The 17,095-nt window shown below is 40.9% G+C and overlaps 2 protein-coding genes across 3 annotated transcripts in view; both read left to right on the top strand.

The window, feature by feature from the left end:
- Nucleotides 1-287, top strand: part of mthfd1l (methylenetetrahydrofolate dehydrogenase (NADP+ dependent) 1 like) — a 43,339-nt gene extending 43,052 nt beyond the window's left edge. The window contains exon 28 of the mRNA XM_072685661.1: nucleotides 40-287. The gene's annotated coding sequence lies outside the window, so the exon portion shown is untranslated. The remainder of the gene's footprint in view (nucleotides 1-39) is intronic.
- Nucleotides 288-6,818: 6,531 nt separating this feature from the next.
- The window catches only part of akap12b (A kinase (PRKA) anchor protein 12b), a 70,353-nt gene continuing 60,076 nt past the window's right edge, over nucleotides 6,819-17,095 (top strand). For both annotated transcript variants that reach the window (XM_072685503.1, XM_072685510.1), the window contains exon 1: nucleotides 6,819-7,021. In XM_072685503.1, the coding sequence (XP_072541604.1) occupies nucleotides 6,962-7,021 (60 nt within the window). In that variant the 5' untranslated portion in view covers nucleotides 6,819-6,961. The remainder of the gene's footprint in view (nucleotides 7,022-17,095) is intronic.

The following is a 17,095-nucleotide window of genomic DNA, read 5'->3' on the forward strand; positions in this document are numbered from 1 at the left end:
CCTGACCTAAAACCTGAAATATGCTTTTGTCTTCTCCAGTCTTCTCCAGGCGTGTCGTCACGATGTCCATGCAGACGGTTCCATTGATTCCTGTTAAACCTAAAGCCTTTGACACTATGGTACCAGCGACCAAATTCCCTTACAGATGAATAGGAGCAGCATTTTTTTTTTTAATTTTTTGGTTTGTTTTGTTTTTGCATTTATGCACCATACATTTTATTTGAAAACCTGTTTTGCGCACAATGCAAATAATTTCATCCTTTATTTCAAATTATTGAGGTTTTTTTTTTTGGTTTTTTTTTGTTTGTTTGTTTTTTTCTTTTCTTTTCTTTTAAACCAAAGTTTTAATACAGTTTATGTTTTTATTAAGTTTGTTTTAATCTGGATTAAACTTTTATGTTTACAGGTTTATGTAACAGGTAATTTTTTTTATGGAATGATCTGAGTGTTTCTGATTGGAAGAGCAATTGTGTATGATGTTATTGTATGTTTCCTGAAATGTGAGTGGCTGTTTCGCATATCTAACCTGGCATAGCATTTCATTAGTTCATAGTGTGATGCTCAGATTTTATATTTGGTCTTAGCATTAACCTATTTTTGTTTTTTTTACAAGATGGAAGTCTGTCACCTGTCTTACGCACAATGCCTCACAGGCAATTATTTTTTACACTTCCTGACAACAGTGCCTAATAAATGAATGTCTTAACCACTATAAGATGCAATAAATGTTTACCTGTAGCCTGAAGCATTAGGCTGTGTTGTGTAATACATTCAAGTTGACTGGATCCTTCAGTTGCTTTTATTTACGTCCTCAGTACAGATGTGTGGTTTTAACACCTGTCTTGGGCTTCCCTAGGGATGAATTTTCTTCAAACATTCACATCATTCAACTCCCTTCAAGTGCCATAATCCCTTACTATATGCTGCTGTCTGTCACAGGAGTGTGTGTTTGCATTTGTGTGTGTGTGTGTGTGTGTGTGTGTGTGTGTGTGTGTGTGTGTGTGTGTTATCTGTATGTGTTGCGTGTTTCTGCATGTTACTTCTCACATTCCACACCACCTTACTCTGTAATCCCTGCTGTAAATACAGGATGTTTTTGCAAGTTTGTTACCATATACACTATATGGACAAAATTATTGGGGCATCTGCTAATTCCTTCAAAATCAAGACTATTTGAAAAGCGTTTATCCTGCTTCTGTTGGGGTGTTTGTTTCTACTGTCCAGGGAAGGCTTTCTACTAGATTTTGGAGCATTGCTGAGAGGATTTGAATGCATTCAGCACCAACAAAATTAGTGAGGTCAGGATGTTGGATGAGCACCACTACACCTCATCCCCATCTCCCCACCTCATCCCCAACTTCCAAAAGTATTGGATGGAGCACCATCATTCCAGAGAACACCGCTCTACTGCTTCACTGCTCCACAGCTCAATGCTGGGGGGGTTTATACCCCTCTACCCCTCTGTGGCATTAGACATGGTGCCAATAGGTTCATGTTTATCTGCTCTACAAAGTCCTATTCTATTGCCAGTACTTCTATAGACAAGCTGTGTCTGTGTGCGTTTGTACATCTGTCTCAGCAATGGGTGCGGCTTAATGTAGCTAATAATTTTCATTAAAAGGGGTGTCCACAAACATTTGGACATATAGTGTACATACAAAAAGCGTTAAAAGCTGACTTAATACAACATCAATGGCGAGAGGACGATGGCTAAATAGTATGACAAAGCAAAAAAGATCAATTTTCCTGGGTTGTCAGGCTAGGCTGAGCATACAGGACACTTTCCCAAATATGTCTGTCTTTTGTGATGTAAAAATTCCATCCAGCTGGGATTTCAATATTTATATTCTATGTGTAAATTGATTTCACATCACATGTCTTTGAGCCGTGCTTTTGTCGCCACACCAGGTCTACATGCCCCCACATTGACATGCAACCATTGGTCAAACTGCTAGAGAGAGAAAGAAGGAACATATTATTTTATGTATGTATTTAATAAAACAAATCCATAAAATATGTAAAAGGAGATCAAAGTTTTATGTTTTACTTGTAAGACTCATAAGTGGGAATAAGAGATTTAGTCATATAGGCTATTAAGGCTTTATTTATTGGTAAATTAGTAAATCTATATGGATTTCATTAGAGTAGCTGCATGTTTTTAGTGGTGTTGAGTCCCTTCCACTATTGCACAACCACATTGCCATGGTCCTAATTAAGCAAAGAGCCTCATAGAGTCTTCAGAAAACGATGCTGTGTTTTCAGTGGCCGAAGACAAGGCCTGAGGACCTCGCCTTCTTAAACACACAGAGAACATGACCCCGCAGGCCGCCTTTCACACTCCTTCAGTATAGAACCTACTGCTGTCTGTAATTAGCTGAGCAACTGACCCATTCTGCTCTACTCAATCGTGTACCCTTTCCAGCCCCCCTGTTTTCTCAAGCCCTTCTTGTGTTTCAAAAACACAAAAGCCACGTGCTGGGTTCCCTGCAGTGCTGCCGAGTACCCCTGATTCAAAAGGGGTCTGTGGTGGCCACACAAGACAGCTGTGGCATTCTTTTATTATAGATATTATTTTATGTGGAAGAATAATGCATCTGTGGGACCTGGTTCACAACAGTGGTGTGCAAATATTTAGGCACCCCTGGTCAAAATGTCTGTTATCGTAAATACATTACATGGATGAAAGTATTGGGCGTCTGCTCATTCATTCTTTTTTCCAAAATCAAGTCTATTAAAAAGAGTTTATCCTGCTTTTGTTGGAGTTGCTGTCTCTACTGTCCAGGGAAGGCTTTCTACTAGATTACTGGTAGAAAAATTACTGTAAGGATTTTATTGCATTAAGTGACACGATGTTGGATGATCACCACCTCACCTCATCTCCAACGCATCCCATGTACTAGCAGGAGCACCAACCATTATTCCAGAGAACACAGTTCTACTGCTCCACAGCTCAATGCTGGGGGCGGGCTTTATACCCCATATGCTCTACAGAGACTTGACAAGCAGAGTGTGTGCATTTGCACATTTGTGCCAGCAATGAGTGTAACTTAAATTATGTAAATGCATTCATTAGAAGGGGTGTCCACAAACATTTGGACAAATAGTGTAGTTGAGTATAAGTAAAGTGTTTCCATAGTCTCAGACTTTAATTAGCTTGTTAGGGCTATGGTGTGCTCACTGCCATTTCTTACTTGCTGTAAGGATTTGATTGTATACAGCCGCAAGAGGGGTCAGGGACTGACGTTGAACGATTAGTTGCAATACAAACTCCATTCCAGCTAATCGCAAAGATACTGGATGGAGCTTCATCTCTGCAGAAAATCTCCTCTGTTCCACTGCCCAGTGCTGGGGACTTGACATGCCTCTAGCTGAAGCTTGGCACAGGGCGTAGTTAGTTAGTTCCAAACTGCTGACTATTTACATTACAGCAGATATATCACAGAATTCACAACTATGTTGATCTGGATCTTAGCACAGTCTCAGGCAAGTGTGCTGCAGTTGCTGCTGTTACTTCATTATAATGGAAGGAGCTGCAGTAGAGTGGTAATGTGGGTGTGGATGTTTTTGGCACTTGGACAAGTAGTCTGGTAGTCTTGAAGAAGGTGGGTACAGTGTCCTGGACTGGGGATATATTGAAGCGAAGGTGAAACGCAAAACTTGATCAAATTCAATATCACTATTAATGTTTTTCATTTATTACTTATTTATTTTTTACTAATTATCTTCCCAATTTAGCTGTCTCAGTTCTCTCCCACCAGCTAGGACTGCTGTATCACATGATGCTGCCAGTGCTGGGAGTCAGTGCTGGACAGCTGAACATTTTTGGAGGAGAACGCTAACTGCCAGCTCTGTTATGTCAGCTCGCATCAAGCTACAGGACCAGTCCACTTACCCAGAGGTACTCTGGTTTCCATTGGCCTGTTTTGAGTAATCTGAAGAACCCAGATTCTATTCTATTCTATTTAAAATCTAAAATTTCTAAAACTCACTTAAGTTTGGTTCAGTTTCACTTTTTCTACGACTGACATTGTCACAAAGCGGGGTTCGGATCAGAATCCAGATTAGTGAGCTGAGTGATACAACAGGGAGAACGTTAGTGTTGAGGTGAAGGCATTAGAGCTATTGGGTGGTTAGATGTGTGAGGGGAACTGGGAGGTATGCTAATTGATAAAATATACAGGTTCAGGACAGGCTAGATTTAGAAGGACTGAAGACACAATAGAAGCAGAGATCCAAGAGATTTAAACATTAATGAAAATGCATAAATACAAAGGTACTGAGCAGGAACTGATGGTAGCCTTAAGAGATCAACAAATACTGTATAAGGTTTCCAGGTCATGTCATGGAAACGTCAGTTTGGGAAATAACCAAAAGGTATAATACACAGCATCATGGTGAAGACGACATGTTGCCCGGCCCTATGGATTCATTTACATTTGTAAGTGACCTTTTCTGCTGTTTTGAGCTCGTCCCAGTCAACACGTTCGGAGCGTCCAGGCCAGTGGTCATAAGTTACCCATACTGTTTTTACCAACAAGGTGATTTGTTTCAGGAGTTGGCGATGTGCCAGCAGCAGAAACAAAGCGCCATGGTCTGATTATGCAATGCGGGGATGGCTGATGGCCCTGTAGGCCTGTTGGATATATTCATGCACACACGATCCTGCATGTTTTGCTCTTCTTGTTGGGCAGAACACATGCTGATGAAAGAACAGGAACAACAACAACAACAACAACACTGGCAGCTTCAGGGCGTGCAGCCTGTTATTCATTGATTGCTTTAGCAAGAACTTTGAGCTGTAATATTGTAATATTAACCGCAGCCAATTTTACATAGAGGTTTATTCCACAATACGTTCCCTTGAAGGATTTTAATCTAATCTTTCTGTCTGTCTCCATGTCTGCCTCACTGTCTGTTTGTCTATATATCACAGATGATGCTTCCACATTTCCCTAAAGAGGAAGGGCCCCGAGGAATCCCAAAGTATACAAAAGTATGTAGTGTCTGGCAAACTTGTCTAATCAATGATTCTGAACAGTATTCTGAAGCCTTACACACTTATTTAAAAGGCTTTCTCTGTGATCATCAACGCTACGTTATGTATGCCAGGTTCCTGGAAAGCCTTTTAGCTTATCGAAGACAGCAGATCCAGATAACCCGCATTCTCAGAACTGCACTGTCTTTATCTCAATGCTATTTGAGCTAATTTTAGCCTAATTCCCATTTTAGAAGCATGGAAAGCTGTTCTATTTCGAGCCACAAAATTTCAAAGATCAAATCTTGACTCAGCTAGTTCAGTCAATGATTTGCATTTGTGCCGTATACTCAGGCTGTCTGTCCATCTTTATTTATCTATTGAGGTATGGTGGTCTGAGCTGAGCAGTGTTAAACGTGTCGACTGTGTAGCAGAGCTGCAGAAGTCTGGCTTGCGTGAAGTTAGTTGTTAAATGTGCAGCTCTGTGATTAGTGCGAGGAATCCAGAGAAAATGACAGTGAGGGAGGCCAGAGGCTCAGTCATCACTGCCACTCTCACCCACAGAGCCACTCCGCTGGGCTGTCTGCCCCTGCCCATCTTAATGTGGTATTTCCTCAGCTCTTCCTCTGAGTATCCTGCTCTGCTGCTCCAAGAATGGTGTTAAACACAGCCCCTCCTGTGTTTTATATCAAATCATATCAAATCATATCATGCTATTGTTGGTGTGGAATTTCAAAAATGCAAACACATCCTGTTTAATAATAACACTGGCAGGCAAAAAGGGCTGCTCAGATGTACATACTGTCATACACTGATGTTTCGCAGCCGTTTTGGATGTGACTGGAGGATCTATCTCTGCTTTTATGGTGAAGAACCACAAACAATGACTTGATCTGCCATTAAGTGATGGAGTGGGTTGAGGAAAGAGGATGGTCATGCACAACCCGGTCACCAGATTCAAATGGTACATAGAACGCATGGAACTGCAATGGGAAACGTGTGGAGAATTACAATCTAGCTACTAAAGGAGGCTGGAGGACCACAGAGAAACAGCTTAGTCAGTTTAAGAAAACTTAAAATATAACAATTCAGACCTGAGAGGGACTCACAAATACACATTCATTTTTTTTAGTATAATAATAACAACAACAACAACAACAACAACAATAATAATAATAATAATAATAATAATAATAGCAATGTCTATCTTTTATCCACTTGTCCTGGTCAGGGTGACGGTAGGTCCGGAATCATTGGGCACAAAGCAGGAATACCCCCTGCACAGGGTGCCATTCCATCACAGATAATAGCAACAAAACAATAATAACAGCTCCTAGTATTGTAAATAAACTTATACTAAATAAACTATTACACAATATACATATAAACAAACAAACAAACGAATGAATGAATAAACATGCCATATATAGACTAAAATGACAGCTTACTAACTCCCATATTAAGGCCATAATCATTATACAATTAATGATAAAACACAAGAATTAAAAATAAATAAATAAATAAATGAAGCAGTAATTAAAAATAGAATAAATATTAACAGAAATTCAACAAGCTAAAATAAATACATAAATGAATAAATTAATTAATTAATAAACAATACAAATGAAAACATCAAACTCATGTAAAGCTTTTACAGCGACATCAAAGCAAACTCTGACTTCCTTCGTCTACTTTTCGTCTTCATATACTGTAATATTAACTGTAACTAGCTCTCTCTCTCTCTCTCTCTCTCTCCATCGTGCTGCTAATCGCTGATCGGTGCAGGTTGCTCCCAGTGCAGCAGGGCGGGTCTGCAGGAGGAGGAGGAGGAGGAGGAGGGCTCCTAAAAGTGCTCACAGCCATTTCATCCCTCTAGAAGGCAGACGACCCTGAGCTTGGTGCTGTTGGGAAACGTGCTGGACTCTCTGCTTCTCTCTCACACTCTGTTTATCGGTGCTGATAGTTTTGCCCTGGTTTCCGGTCGTGATGGGAGCGAGCACATCCGCGCAGAGCCCCGGGGAGGAGGTGGAGGACGCCGAGGAGAAGGTACGGTCAGCCCTGACCTCTCTACCGCACCGTCCACATCAGTTCCTCACGCAGCACACCTGATCTCTCAGTTTCACCCGCACATGCTGGGAGCTGTTAGCAGTGACGCACGCGCGCGCACTCACTCACACGCACGCACGCACGCACGCACACAGATGCGCACACAACATTTGTTGACATGTCTAGCACAGTGCCTGTCCAGAAGTATCCGGACGGATCTTCTAATTCAGCATCCATTGCTGACGCAGGTGTTCAGTTGCGAGCGCACACACAGGTTGTCTGATCTCCATAGAAAAGCATTGACCAGTACAACATGATGCTCTGGAGTAGCAGGAGTAACATGAGCCTAAGGTCACCATGTCTAATGGTAAGGGTATGAAGACCACCAGCATTGGGCTGTGCAGTGTAGTTGGAGCTGGAACTCCATCCAGTGCCATTGGGATGAGCTGGAGGGAAGATCAGCAGGACTAATCACCTAACACCAGTAACTACCACTAATGATCTTGTGGCTAAATGCAATCACATCCTCACAGCAATGTTCTAACAAGAAAAGAGAGTAGAGGTTGTTACTGCTGCAAAGTGGGACTGACTCCTTATTAATACATTTGGTTTTAGCAGAAATGCTGGTTGAACAGGTGTCCACACACTTTTGGATGCATATTGGTGAATGTGGTGAATATGCAGGTAATATTCTGGTCAGTCCCATGGAAGCCTCCAGCTTCCAGCAGTGGGTGTCCAGTCATGCTCCTGAACTTCAGCCCTGCTTAATGTTGTTTTTTTTTCCTGCTCTGACACACCAGACTCAGCTTTCAGCTTATTAATAAGCCTTCGTGAACTCATAACGGCGTGCTTAAGCAGGAAAATCACTGCAGGGGGGCTGAAGGCGCAGGTTTGACGTGCACTGGCATTGCATGTTTTGAAGCCAGATCTGTGCTGGTGGCATTTGGCCTGCAGGCTACAGTGCTGTCTGACTGCAGTCATAAAGCGTGGAAGCTGTCCCATGGCAGAGTCTGCATTTAGAGGTCACTGCTGTGCTGTAGAGCTCTGTGCTATGCTTGTGTGTTCAGACGAGAGACTGGAGGTGGGCAATGTGACAATGTTAAATCACTATATCAGTTCTGCTAGAATGCTCTTCCCTGACCGCTGTGTGAGACAGCGAAAGCCAGTACAGATGCTGATACATAAACATTCATAAAATTCATATATGCATTCATACCGAATCCACCTGGATTAGCACTGTAATGTAAAGCAGTATTAAAACAATTAATAGAAATGTCATTATCCTGAAGAAAACGCAAAAGAAATGCAAAGTGGTTGCTATGGTATTTCGATTGGTTGCTATAGTGTTAGTAGGGAGTTTATAAGATATTTTAAGGTAGCGGAAGCCATTAGACAGGCTACAGGTTTGCAGCGATGTGCTGGTAGCGGTTGAGTGATTACAGTGAGCAGGTTCGCTCAGTAAGGCTATCTCACTGTAACATCTTAGCTAGGAAAGGCTATCTTTCTGTAAAACAGTAGCTAAGAAAGGCTATCTCACTGTAATGTGTTAGCTAGGAAAGGCTATCTTTCTGTAAAACAGTAGCTAAGAAAGGCTATCTCACTGTAATGTGTTAGCTAGGAAAGGCTAGCTTTCTGTAACACAGTAGCTAAGAAAGGCTATCTCACTGTAATGTGTTAGCTAGGAAAGGCTAGCTTTCTGTAACACAGTAGCTAAGAAAGGCTATCTCACTGTAATGTGTTAGCTAGGAAAGGCTAGCTTTCTGTAAAACAGTAGCTAAGAAAGGCTATCTCACTGTAATGTTTTAGCTAGGATAGGCTAGCTTTCTGTAACACAGTAGCTAAGAAAGGCTATCTCACTGTAATGTTTTAGCTAGGATAGGCTAGCTTTCTGTAACACAGTAGCTAAGAAAGGCTATCTCACTGTAATGTGTTAGCTAGGAAAGGCTAGCTTTCTGTAACAGTAGCTAAGAAAGGCTATCTCACTGTAATGTGTTAGCTAGGAAAGGCTAGCTTTCTGTAACAGTAGCTAGGAAAGGCTATCTCACTGTAATGTGTTAGCTAGGAAAGGCTAGCTTTCTGTAACACAGTAGCTAGGAAAGGCTATCTCACTGTAATGTGTTAGCTAGGAAAGGCTAGCTTTCTGTAACAGTAGCTAGGAAAGGCTAGCTTTCTGTAACACAGTAGCTAAGAAAGGCTATCTCACTGTAATGTGTTAGCTAGGAAAGGCTAGCTTTCTGTAACACAGTAGCTAAGAAAGGCTATCTCACTGTAATGTGTTAGCTAGGAAAGGCTAGCTTTCTGTAACACAGTAGCTAAGAAAGGCTATCTCACTGTAATGTGTTAGCTAGGATAGGTTAGCTTTCTGTAACACAGTAGCTAGGAAAGGCTATCTCACTGTAATGTGTTAGCTAGGATAGGCTAGCTTTGCATAACATGTCAGCTAGGATTCATTATCTCACTGTAATGTTTTAGCTAGGATAGGCTAGCTTTCTGTAACACAGTAGCTAAGAAAGGCTAGTTCGCTGTAATGTGTTAGCTAGGATAGGCTAGCTTTCTGTAACAGTAGCTAGGAAAGGCTATCTCACTGTAATGTTTTAGCTAGGATAGGCTAGCTTTCTGTAACACAGTAGCTAAGAAAGGCTATCTCACTGTAATGTGTTAGCTAGGAAAGGCTAGCTTTCTGTAACACAGTAGCTAAGAAAGGCTATCTCACTGTAATGTGTTAGCTAGGAAAGGCTAGCTTTCTGTAACACAGTAGCTAAGAAAGGCTATCTCACTGTAATGTGTTAGCTAGGAAAGGCTAGCTTTCTGTAACAGTAGCTAGGAAAGGCTATCTCACTGTAATGTGTTAGCTAGGAAAGGCTAGCTTTCTGTAACAGTAGCTAGGAAAGGCTATCTCACTGTAATGTTTTAGCTAGGATAGGCTAGCTTTCTGTAACACAGTAGCTAAGAAAGGCTATCTCACTGTAATGTGTTAGCTAGGAAAGGCTAGCTTTCTGTAACAGTAGCTAAGAAAGGCTATCTCACTGTAATGTGTTAGCTAGGAAAGGCTAGCTTTCTGTAACAGTAGCTAGGAAAGGCTATCTCACTGTAATGTGTTAGCTAGGAAAGGCTAGCTTTCTGTAACAGTAGCTAGGAAAGGCTATCTCACTGTAATGTGTTAGCTAGGAAAGGCTAGCTTTCTGTAACACAGTAGCTAGGAAAGGCTATCTCACTGTAATGTGTTAGCTAGGAAAGGCTAGCTTTCTGTAACAGTAGCTAGGAAAGGCTAGCTTTCTGTAACACAGTAGCTAAGAAAGGCTATCTCACTGTAATGTGTTAGCTAGGAAAGGCTAGCTTTCTGTAACACAGTAGCTAAGAAAGGCTATCTCACTGTAATGTGTTAGCTAGGAAAGGCTAGCTTTCTGTAACACAGTAGCTAAGAAAGGCTATCTCACTGTAATGTGTTAGCTAGGATAGGTTAGCTTTCTGTAACACAGTAGCTAGGAAAGGCTATCTCACTGTAATGTGTTAGCTAGGATAGGCTAGCTTTGCATAACATGTCAGCTAGGATTCATTATCTCACTGTAATGTTTTAGCTAGGATAGGCTAGCTTTCTGTAACACAGTAGCTAAGAAAGGCTAGTTCGCTGTAATGTGTTAGCTAGGATAGGCTAGCTTTCTGTAACAGTAGCTAGGAAAGGCTATCTCACTGTAATGTTTTAGCTAGGATAGGCTAGCTTTCTGTAACAGTAGCTAAGAAAGGCTATCTCACTGTAATGTGTTAGCTAGGAAAGGCTAGCTTTCTGTAACAGTAGCTAGGAAAGGCTATTTCGCTGTAATGTGTTAGCTAGGAAAGGCTAGCTTTCTGTAACACAGTAGCTAAGAAAGGCTATCTCACTGTAATGTGTTAGCTAGGAAAGGCTAGCTTTCTGTAACACAGTAGCTAAGAAAGGCTATCTCACTGTAATGTGTTAGCTAGGATAGGCTAGCTTTCTGTAACAGTAGCTAGGAAAGGCTAGTTCGCTGTAATGTGTTAGCTAGAGAAGACTAACTTTGCATAACATGTCAGCTAGGATTCATTATCTCACTGTAATGTGTTAGCAAGGAAAGCCTAGCTTTCTGTAACACAGTAGCTAATAAAGGCTAGCTTGCCATAACACATTAGGAAGGCAAGGTTAGCTTGATATAACATCTTAGCTAGGAAAGGCTAGCTTGCCTTAACGTGTTAGCTAGAATAGGCTAGCTCGATGTAACATGTTAGCTAGAGAAGAAAAGCTTTGCATAACACGTCAGCTGGGATTCACTAGCTATAGTATGAGTTGGGCTAGCTAAAGGGGAAAGTTAGGATGCAGATATTGGAAAAAGCTTCAGGAAAACTCTGCCAGACATAATGCTGTAGGTGCCTCTGTGGTCGGTCACATCATTGAAATATTGGTCAGACCTAAACATCTTCCTGATGCCAATAATGTGAGCATCTTCTGCCAGCGATATAATTCTGATATCATCATGAATCCCTAATATAAATTCGTACACACACACACACACACACACACACACACACTGAATGTTAACCCTTCAAGACCATATACTTCTTGTGTTTCATATGACCAGTTATGACGCAGTTATGCAGTAGCGTTATACACACATACACACACAGCACACTTGCACATAAGACAGAGGGGAGCCTGATGGGGCTCTTTCAGTCACAATCCCATCTATTGATTGTTTGGGGCAACTCCCAAGGGTTGGATGAGGTATTTGCATAATACATTGTGGCTATTGTAATGAGAGATCATTGATGGATGGAAACACTAAAAGGTAACAGTACCAGCGAGGCTAAGGGAAATTATGCTGGACATAATAACTTATTAGATTCTAGGAAATTTTGATCTGGCAGCTAGTGGGAATCATGTGGCAGCCATAGGCTATATGGAACTGGGTGTGTCTTGAAAATAAATGCAAAATCTTGCCAGTACACAGTGATTGGTGTTGAATAGAGCAGGTAGCAGCGATCATGTGTAGCGTTAGGTTATGTGTTCAGGTGGTATTGGGCTCTCATGCCCAGAAGCCTCCAAAAGCATCTGATGTTTTAATACAGACACAGAAGGAGACTTTATAAAGGTGGAAGTGTCTGTGCTGTACTTTACTGGAACCCTTTTAAGGCCTTTATGAGTTAGTTTTATCTTTATCTCTGTCCATTTATAATTCTAGTGTTTATCGATTGCTGGAAGTCATGGCGTTTCTCGGATAATGCCTCAGTCATGTGGTCAAACACATTTTGTTCTCTTTAGTGAATCATTTATTCCTTAATCAGTTATTACAGTTTAAAAGCATGCATTGGTCTGTTCTGTAAGCTGCATCTATCTGCTCTCTTTAAGTTCAGTATTTTCCCTATGCTTTCATGTTTACTCTCTGAGAGAGGGCTGGGGGGCACCACCATGGGAGCTGTTTTTGGCAACTCTGTGGTTTTGCTGTTGGAATGTCAGATATGAACGTGCATAAGCGAGACTGAAAGGGGTATTGTGGTGGGAATGGCTTCACCCTGAACATTGAGATTACTGCATATACTCAATTTGGACACATTGTATAGTTGAAATGTAGCTGCACAGATTGTTTTTCTGTCTTTTGCAACTTCCCAGCACTGCAAACTGTTCAGCAGACTTGAGGTCAAACCTGGATGGTCTTTTAAGGAACTGTGTTTGGGAATAAAATTTGTGAATGTGAAGAAGCTTGCAGTTTGTTAAAGTTCAAAGAGCCTCCAAGTAATGCCAACGGTCTAGGTCTAACCCTTGAATTGGTGTAGTACATTTGCACTGTAGAGGTTATTTGAACCTTTTAGATGTTGTTCATGTTCTGTATGGAATCAGAAGTACACTGGTTAAAGGTTAAGATCCTTAAGGAACTTTTGAAGGTTTTTCAAATGGAGGAACTTCTTAAGGTGCTTTGAGGAATCTCCAAAAAGAGGTTTTTAGAAGAAAAAGGTTCCTTGAAGGTTCCTCAAAGCACCTTAAGAGGTTTCTTCACCTCCACCTTATCCATTTAACAGTGTAGTTCACCTGTAGCATCACTCAGACAAACACTTTGAAGCACCTAATTTTTTTATAACTGTCAGTTGTTAAAGTCTTCAGAGGTTAACTAGTATATAACCGATACTGGGCTTACAGAGATAAGTGTTATCAGTCATTGTTTTTTTATGTTTCTCAGTGTAGTCATTGTCACTGACTGGCATTACGCTGAGTGATGGGGGAGAGGGAGGGCCATCAAGGCAAACTATGCTCTCTCGGACTGGTGTAGACTAGACTGTGGCATCAAAAGTGATCGAACTGGCAATCACTGCCACTCCCACTCGGAAGCTTGCTCTATATACTTTCTTAAAAAATGTTCTTTGGTGGTTCTTTAGTGAAGACTGTGGTTCTAGATAGAACCATGACAAGTTATAAAATAATTTAAATGCATATAGCTGTTGTTAAAGTAGCCTGGTTAAAGTGTTCTTTCGTATGACTAGAAAACCTGCAGTAGGTGATTCCTTTTTTAAAAAGTTCAAACAACCCTTTTTCAGACTATATACATATATAACCATTTTTACTGACATGGTCAAAAATAATAAACTGACTTCTGTTGAGCTCAGTATAAATATTGTAGTGCTGGGATTTTCTTATTGTTCACCAGTGTTTGTTTTCCAACATGTGATCCTTAGGTATGAGGTCAGATTTGGATGCATTTCACATGCTCTTGGAAGCCTTTCACATTAATCGTGATTGTGCTTTGAGGTCTTGTTTACCAGGTCTGTTAGTTCTCTCTTGTGGAGCTGATGTAGTTAATGAACCTGTTTATAATTTTATCATTGCAACATACAAGAAGCCCCTTGTGGGGTTTTTTGGCACTAAATCATCTGCATTTCCTCCAACAACAATAAATCTGTGTAACTTTGGTATTGGCCAATTAGATCAGCCAAACATCTGTTGGCCTGGCTGTAAGATTAACACGGGGGTTTAGGTCGAATCTGATTCTGCCTCACAGTTTCGTCTGGTGCGATGCTCTACAGCATGTCAGGAGTTTGAAGGGTGATATTATCCCAGCTGCCCTTGAACAGGTGTGGTCTGACAAGGTGGTAGACAGGCAGGCCTTTCAGCACTGAGTGTGTGTTGTGAGTGTGGGAGAGAGAGGGAGCGAGTGAAAGAGAGAGAAAGAGAAGCATTGCTAAAATTCCTACGTCGCCAGAGAGGATGTTTATCGACCACATCTCCAGTAGAGCACCACACACAAACATGCACTCATATCACTCTCTCTCTTTCTGTCTCTCTTGCTCTCTCTATTCTCTCTCTCTCCCTCTCTCTCTCTCCAAAAGTGGGTCAGAAGTTGGATGGATGTCTCTCTATCTCTCTCTCACACCAAGTTATCCTCCTTCTGTAAACTCAGCTCAAAACAGATCAGATAGAAAGAAGAAAAGTGGCTCGGACTATGAGATACTCAATCCCTACAAAAACAGCCAGAGCTGAAGCTGTTGTTATTTCTCCTCTTATTAAGCCTCTGTTACTCTCTTTCTGTCTCTCTCACTTTTGCATACATTAGGTCTGTTCCATACTAAACGATTTATTCCATTAGCCTGATTCCATTTGTTCCATTAGCTATTAAGCCTTTTAGTGTCTCCAAGGCAGAAATAAATACTGGCACAAACACACAATCTAAATATATTTTATATTTTTACTACCATATGAAAATCCTGTAACAGGTACCATTTCCATTTTGTGACCCACAGAGTCTTGGATGTTGAGGAAGGCCTGATGATTCTTAAGTACAAATAAAAATTACAGTCATTTTTAACATTTCACATTTACATTTTTATTACATTTATAGAATCATCATGTTTGTCATTTTTTAACTTTAGTCAAAAACTTTTGTTAAGATTTTCTTGGAAACCAAAGAGTCCTGAAAAGCCCAATGGAAAACATCTGTCCAATTAGAAACTTTTGTATTGCTTAGGCCTTCAGGAACTGGACTGAAGATCTGAACCATCAGCTGGGGTTCTGACAGTTGTTAGAAATGGAAAACCCTGGCTGCAGCTCTGTGCCAGTGCTCTTTACTGAAAGAGTCAGTAAAACTGATACATACAAGGTAAAAGATGATGTTAATGTCTGTTAAATGCTTGAAACTAAACATATGGAATGTTTTACAAACAGCAAATATCTGTATTTTATCCAGCATTGTGAATCACGATGGTCGTGGTCACCATTGTTAGCTCAGTGGTAACATAGTTATTATCTCAAAGTTGTAAAAGTTTATTTTTTAAATGATCTGGAGATGATAAGATGTATTACATTAGCACACATTAATGGATTTTGAATCACCATAAATTCACACAAATTGAAATGCATTCAGAAACATCAACAGATGGGAACACATACGTGCACCCAAGCCCACAGATCATTAGCCCCTATAAGCTTCTGTAAAGTTATGGCATAAGAAAGAACTGTATAAAGCCTTGTAAATAGGTGTAATGAGAGACGGCTGGTGTGGAAGAGCTAGCAATCAGATAAGAGGGTCATAAAAGATGGTACTGGAGAAGAGGAAAGAGAGAGAGAAAGAGAGAGAGGGAGGAGAGGAGAGGGGGAATACAGAGGGCCCATTGAGGATGAGCTGGAGGACAACTCCTGAGGCAGAGGGGCGCCATGCGGGCAATAGCCCAAAACGAGGGAGAGAGAAAGAGAAAGAGAGAGAGAGAGAGAGAGAGATAAAAAAAAAAATGTAGGGAGAGAGTGGAGAGTAGGCGGGTTCAGTTTGTTGTTGAAGTTGGAGCAAGGTAATGTCACGTAGTGTGTGTGAGGGGTGCAGGGGGAATGGGGGGTAGAAGCAGGCGATGACGCAGGTAGATAGGGCCCTCTCTGTGAGCTGTGTTGTGTCTAGAAGGAAGAGGTCAACAGGGAAGTGGACAGTGTGGTAAAATATAACCACAGTACTTTTTACAATGCATAATATGTGTGGTGTCAATTATTTTAGTGTTGACTGAACATAGAGAATTATACCAATGGTCAGGGCTCGACTCAAGCCTTAATGAGGCCCTAAGCAGATTTTCTTTGGGGGGCCCCCCATACCACCACCTCAGCACCAAATGTCCCAACAATCCATAGGCTGTGTTTCGTTTTATTATTCAATAGTATTTTTAAAAGATATATCATTTTTATCATGATACCTTGATGCTCCTGGTGGCGTTGGGGCCCTAAGCGGCCTCGTAATTCGAGTATGCAGCAGTCTCTAGAGTGAGATTATCCAGTTTAAAGACTAGAATAAAGTCTGATAATATATCCTGAAAGTAGGAAAAAAGGTCTGAAACACTAAAACTGCTTTAGGGTTTATATTTAGGGATGGACTGTTTGTTTGTTTGTTCTTTGCTAACTAGCTAAAGCCGAAGACGCCCATAATAGCAACGTCACTGCTACATGACAAACGTACAAATAGCACAATAAAAAATAAGCAACAAGGAATGGTGTGACCTGCTCTAGGGTGCCTTAAGTTCTATATATTGCTGCTGTGCAATGAAAACCATGTAACTCCATTTTGGCCATTTTAAGTTTTAGGGTTTTTTAAAAATGTTTTTTAGTTCCTAATTTAACCTCTTAACACTCCAAGGCTTATTACACACTAAGGTGTATTAGTACAGGGACGTCTGTACAAACTAGTGTGGTTATTCTCTGGTAATAGAAATGTGTAATAACACTTTCAGATAATCACACAGAAACATTTTTACGAACATCCATAAACTTTAGTCTTACTTGGGGTGGTGAGTTTCTGTCTACCCATGCAAATAAAGCTAGTAGCTGGAGGCTTGGCATCCCCTCTGTCTCAGAGGAGTGTGATTATCTTTACGTTTTTCAGTGGGTGGAAAAATATGTAACCACTCACAACAGTATCTGTCATCCCATAAGAACTTCCCTAAAAGGCAATTTCAGGAATGTAGCCTACATGTTTATGAGGCTTAATATGTGTTTACCATAGTAGACTATGAACTGAACATGTCAGAAATGCTGAGGGATGTCTTATATATGGCAGTGGATTGTGGGTTGAGTTGTCGGCAGGGAGAGAGCGCTGTTAATGG

The sequence above is a fragment of the Salminus brasiliensis genome, chromosome 1, assembly GCF_030463535.1.
Source record: "Salminus brasiliensis chromosome 1, fSalBra1.hap2, whole genome shotgun sequence".
Classification (NCBI taxonomy): domain Eukaryota; kingdom Metazoa; phylum Chordata; class Actinopteri; order Characiformes; family Bryconidae; genus Salminus; species Salminus brasiliensis.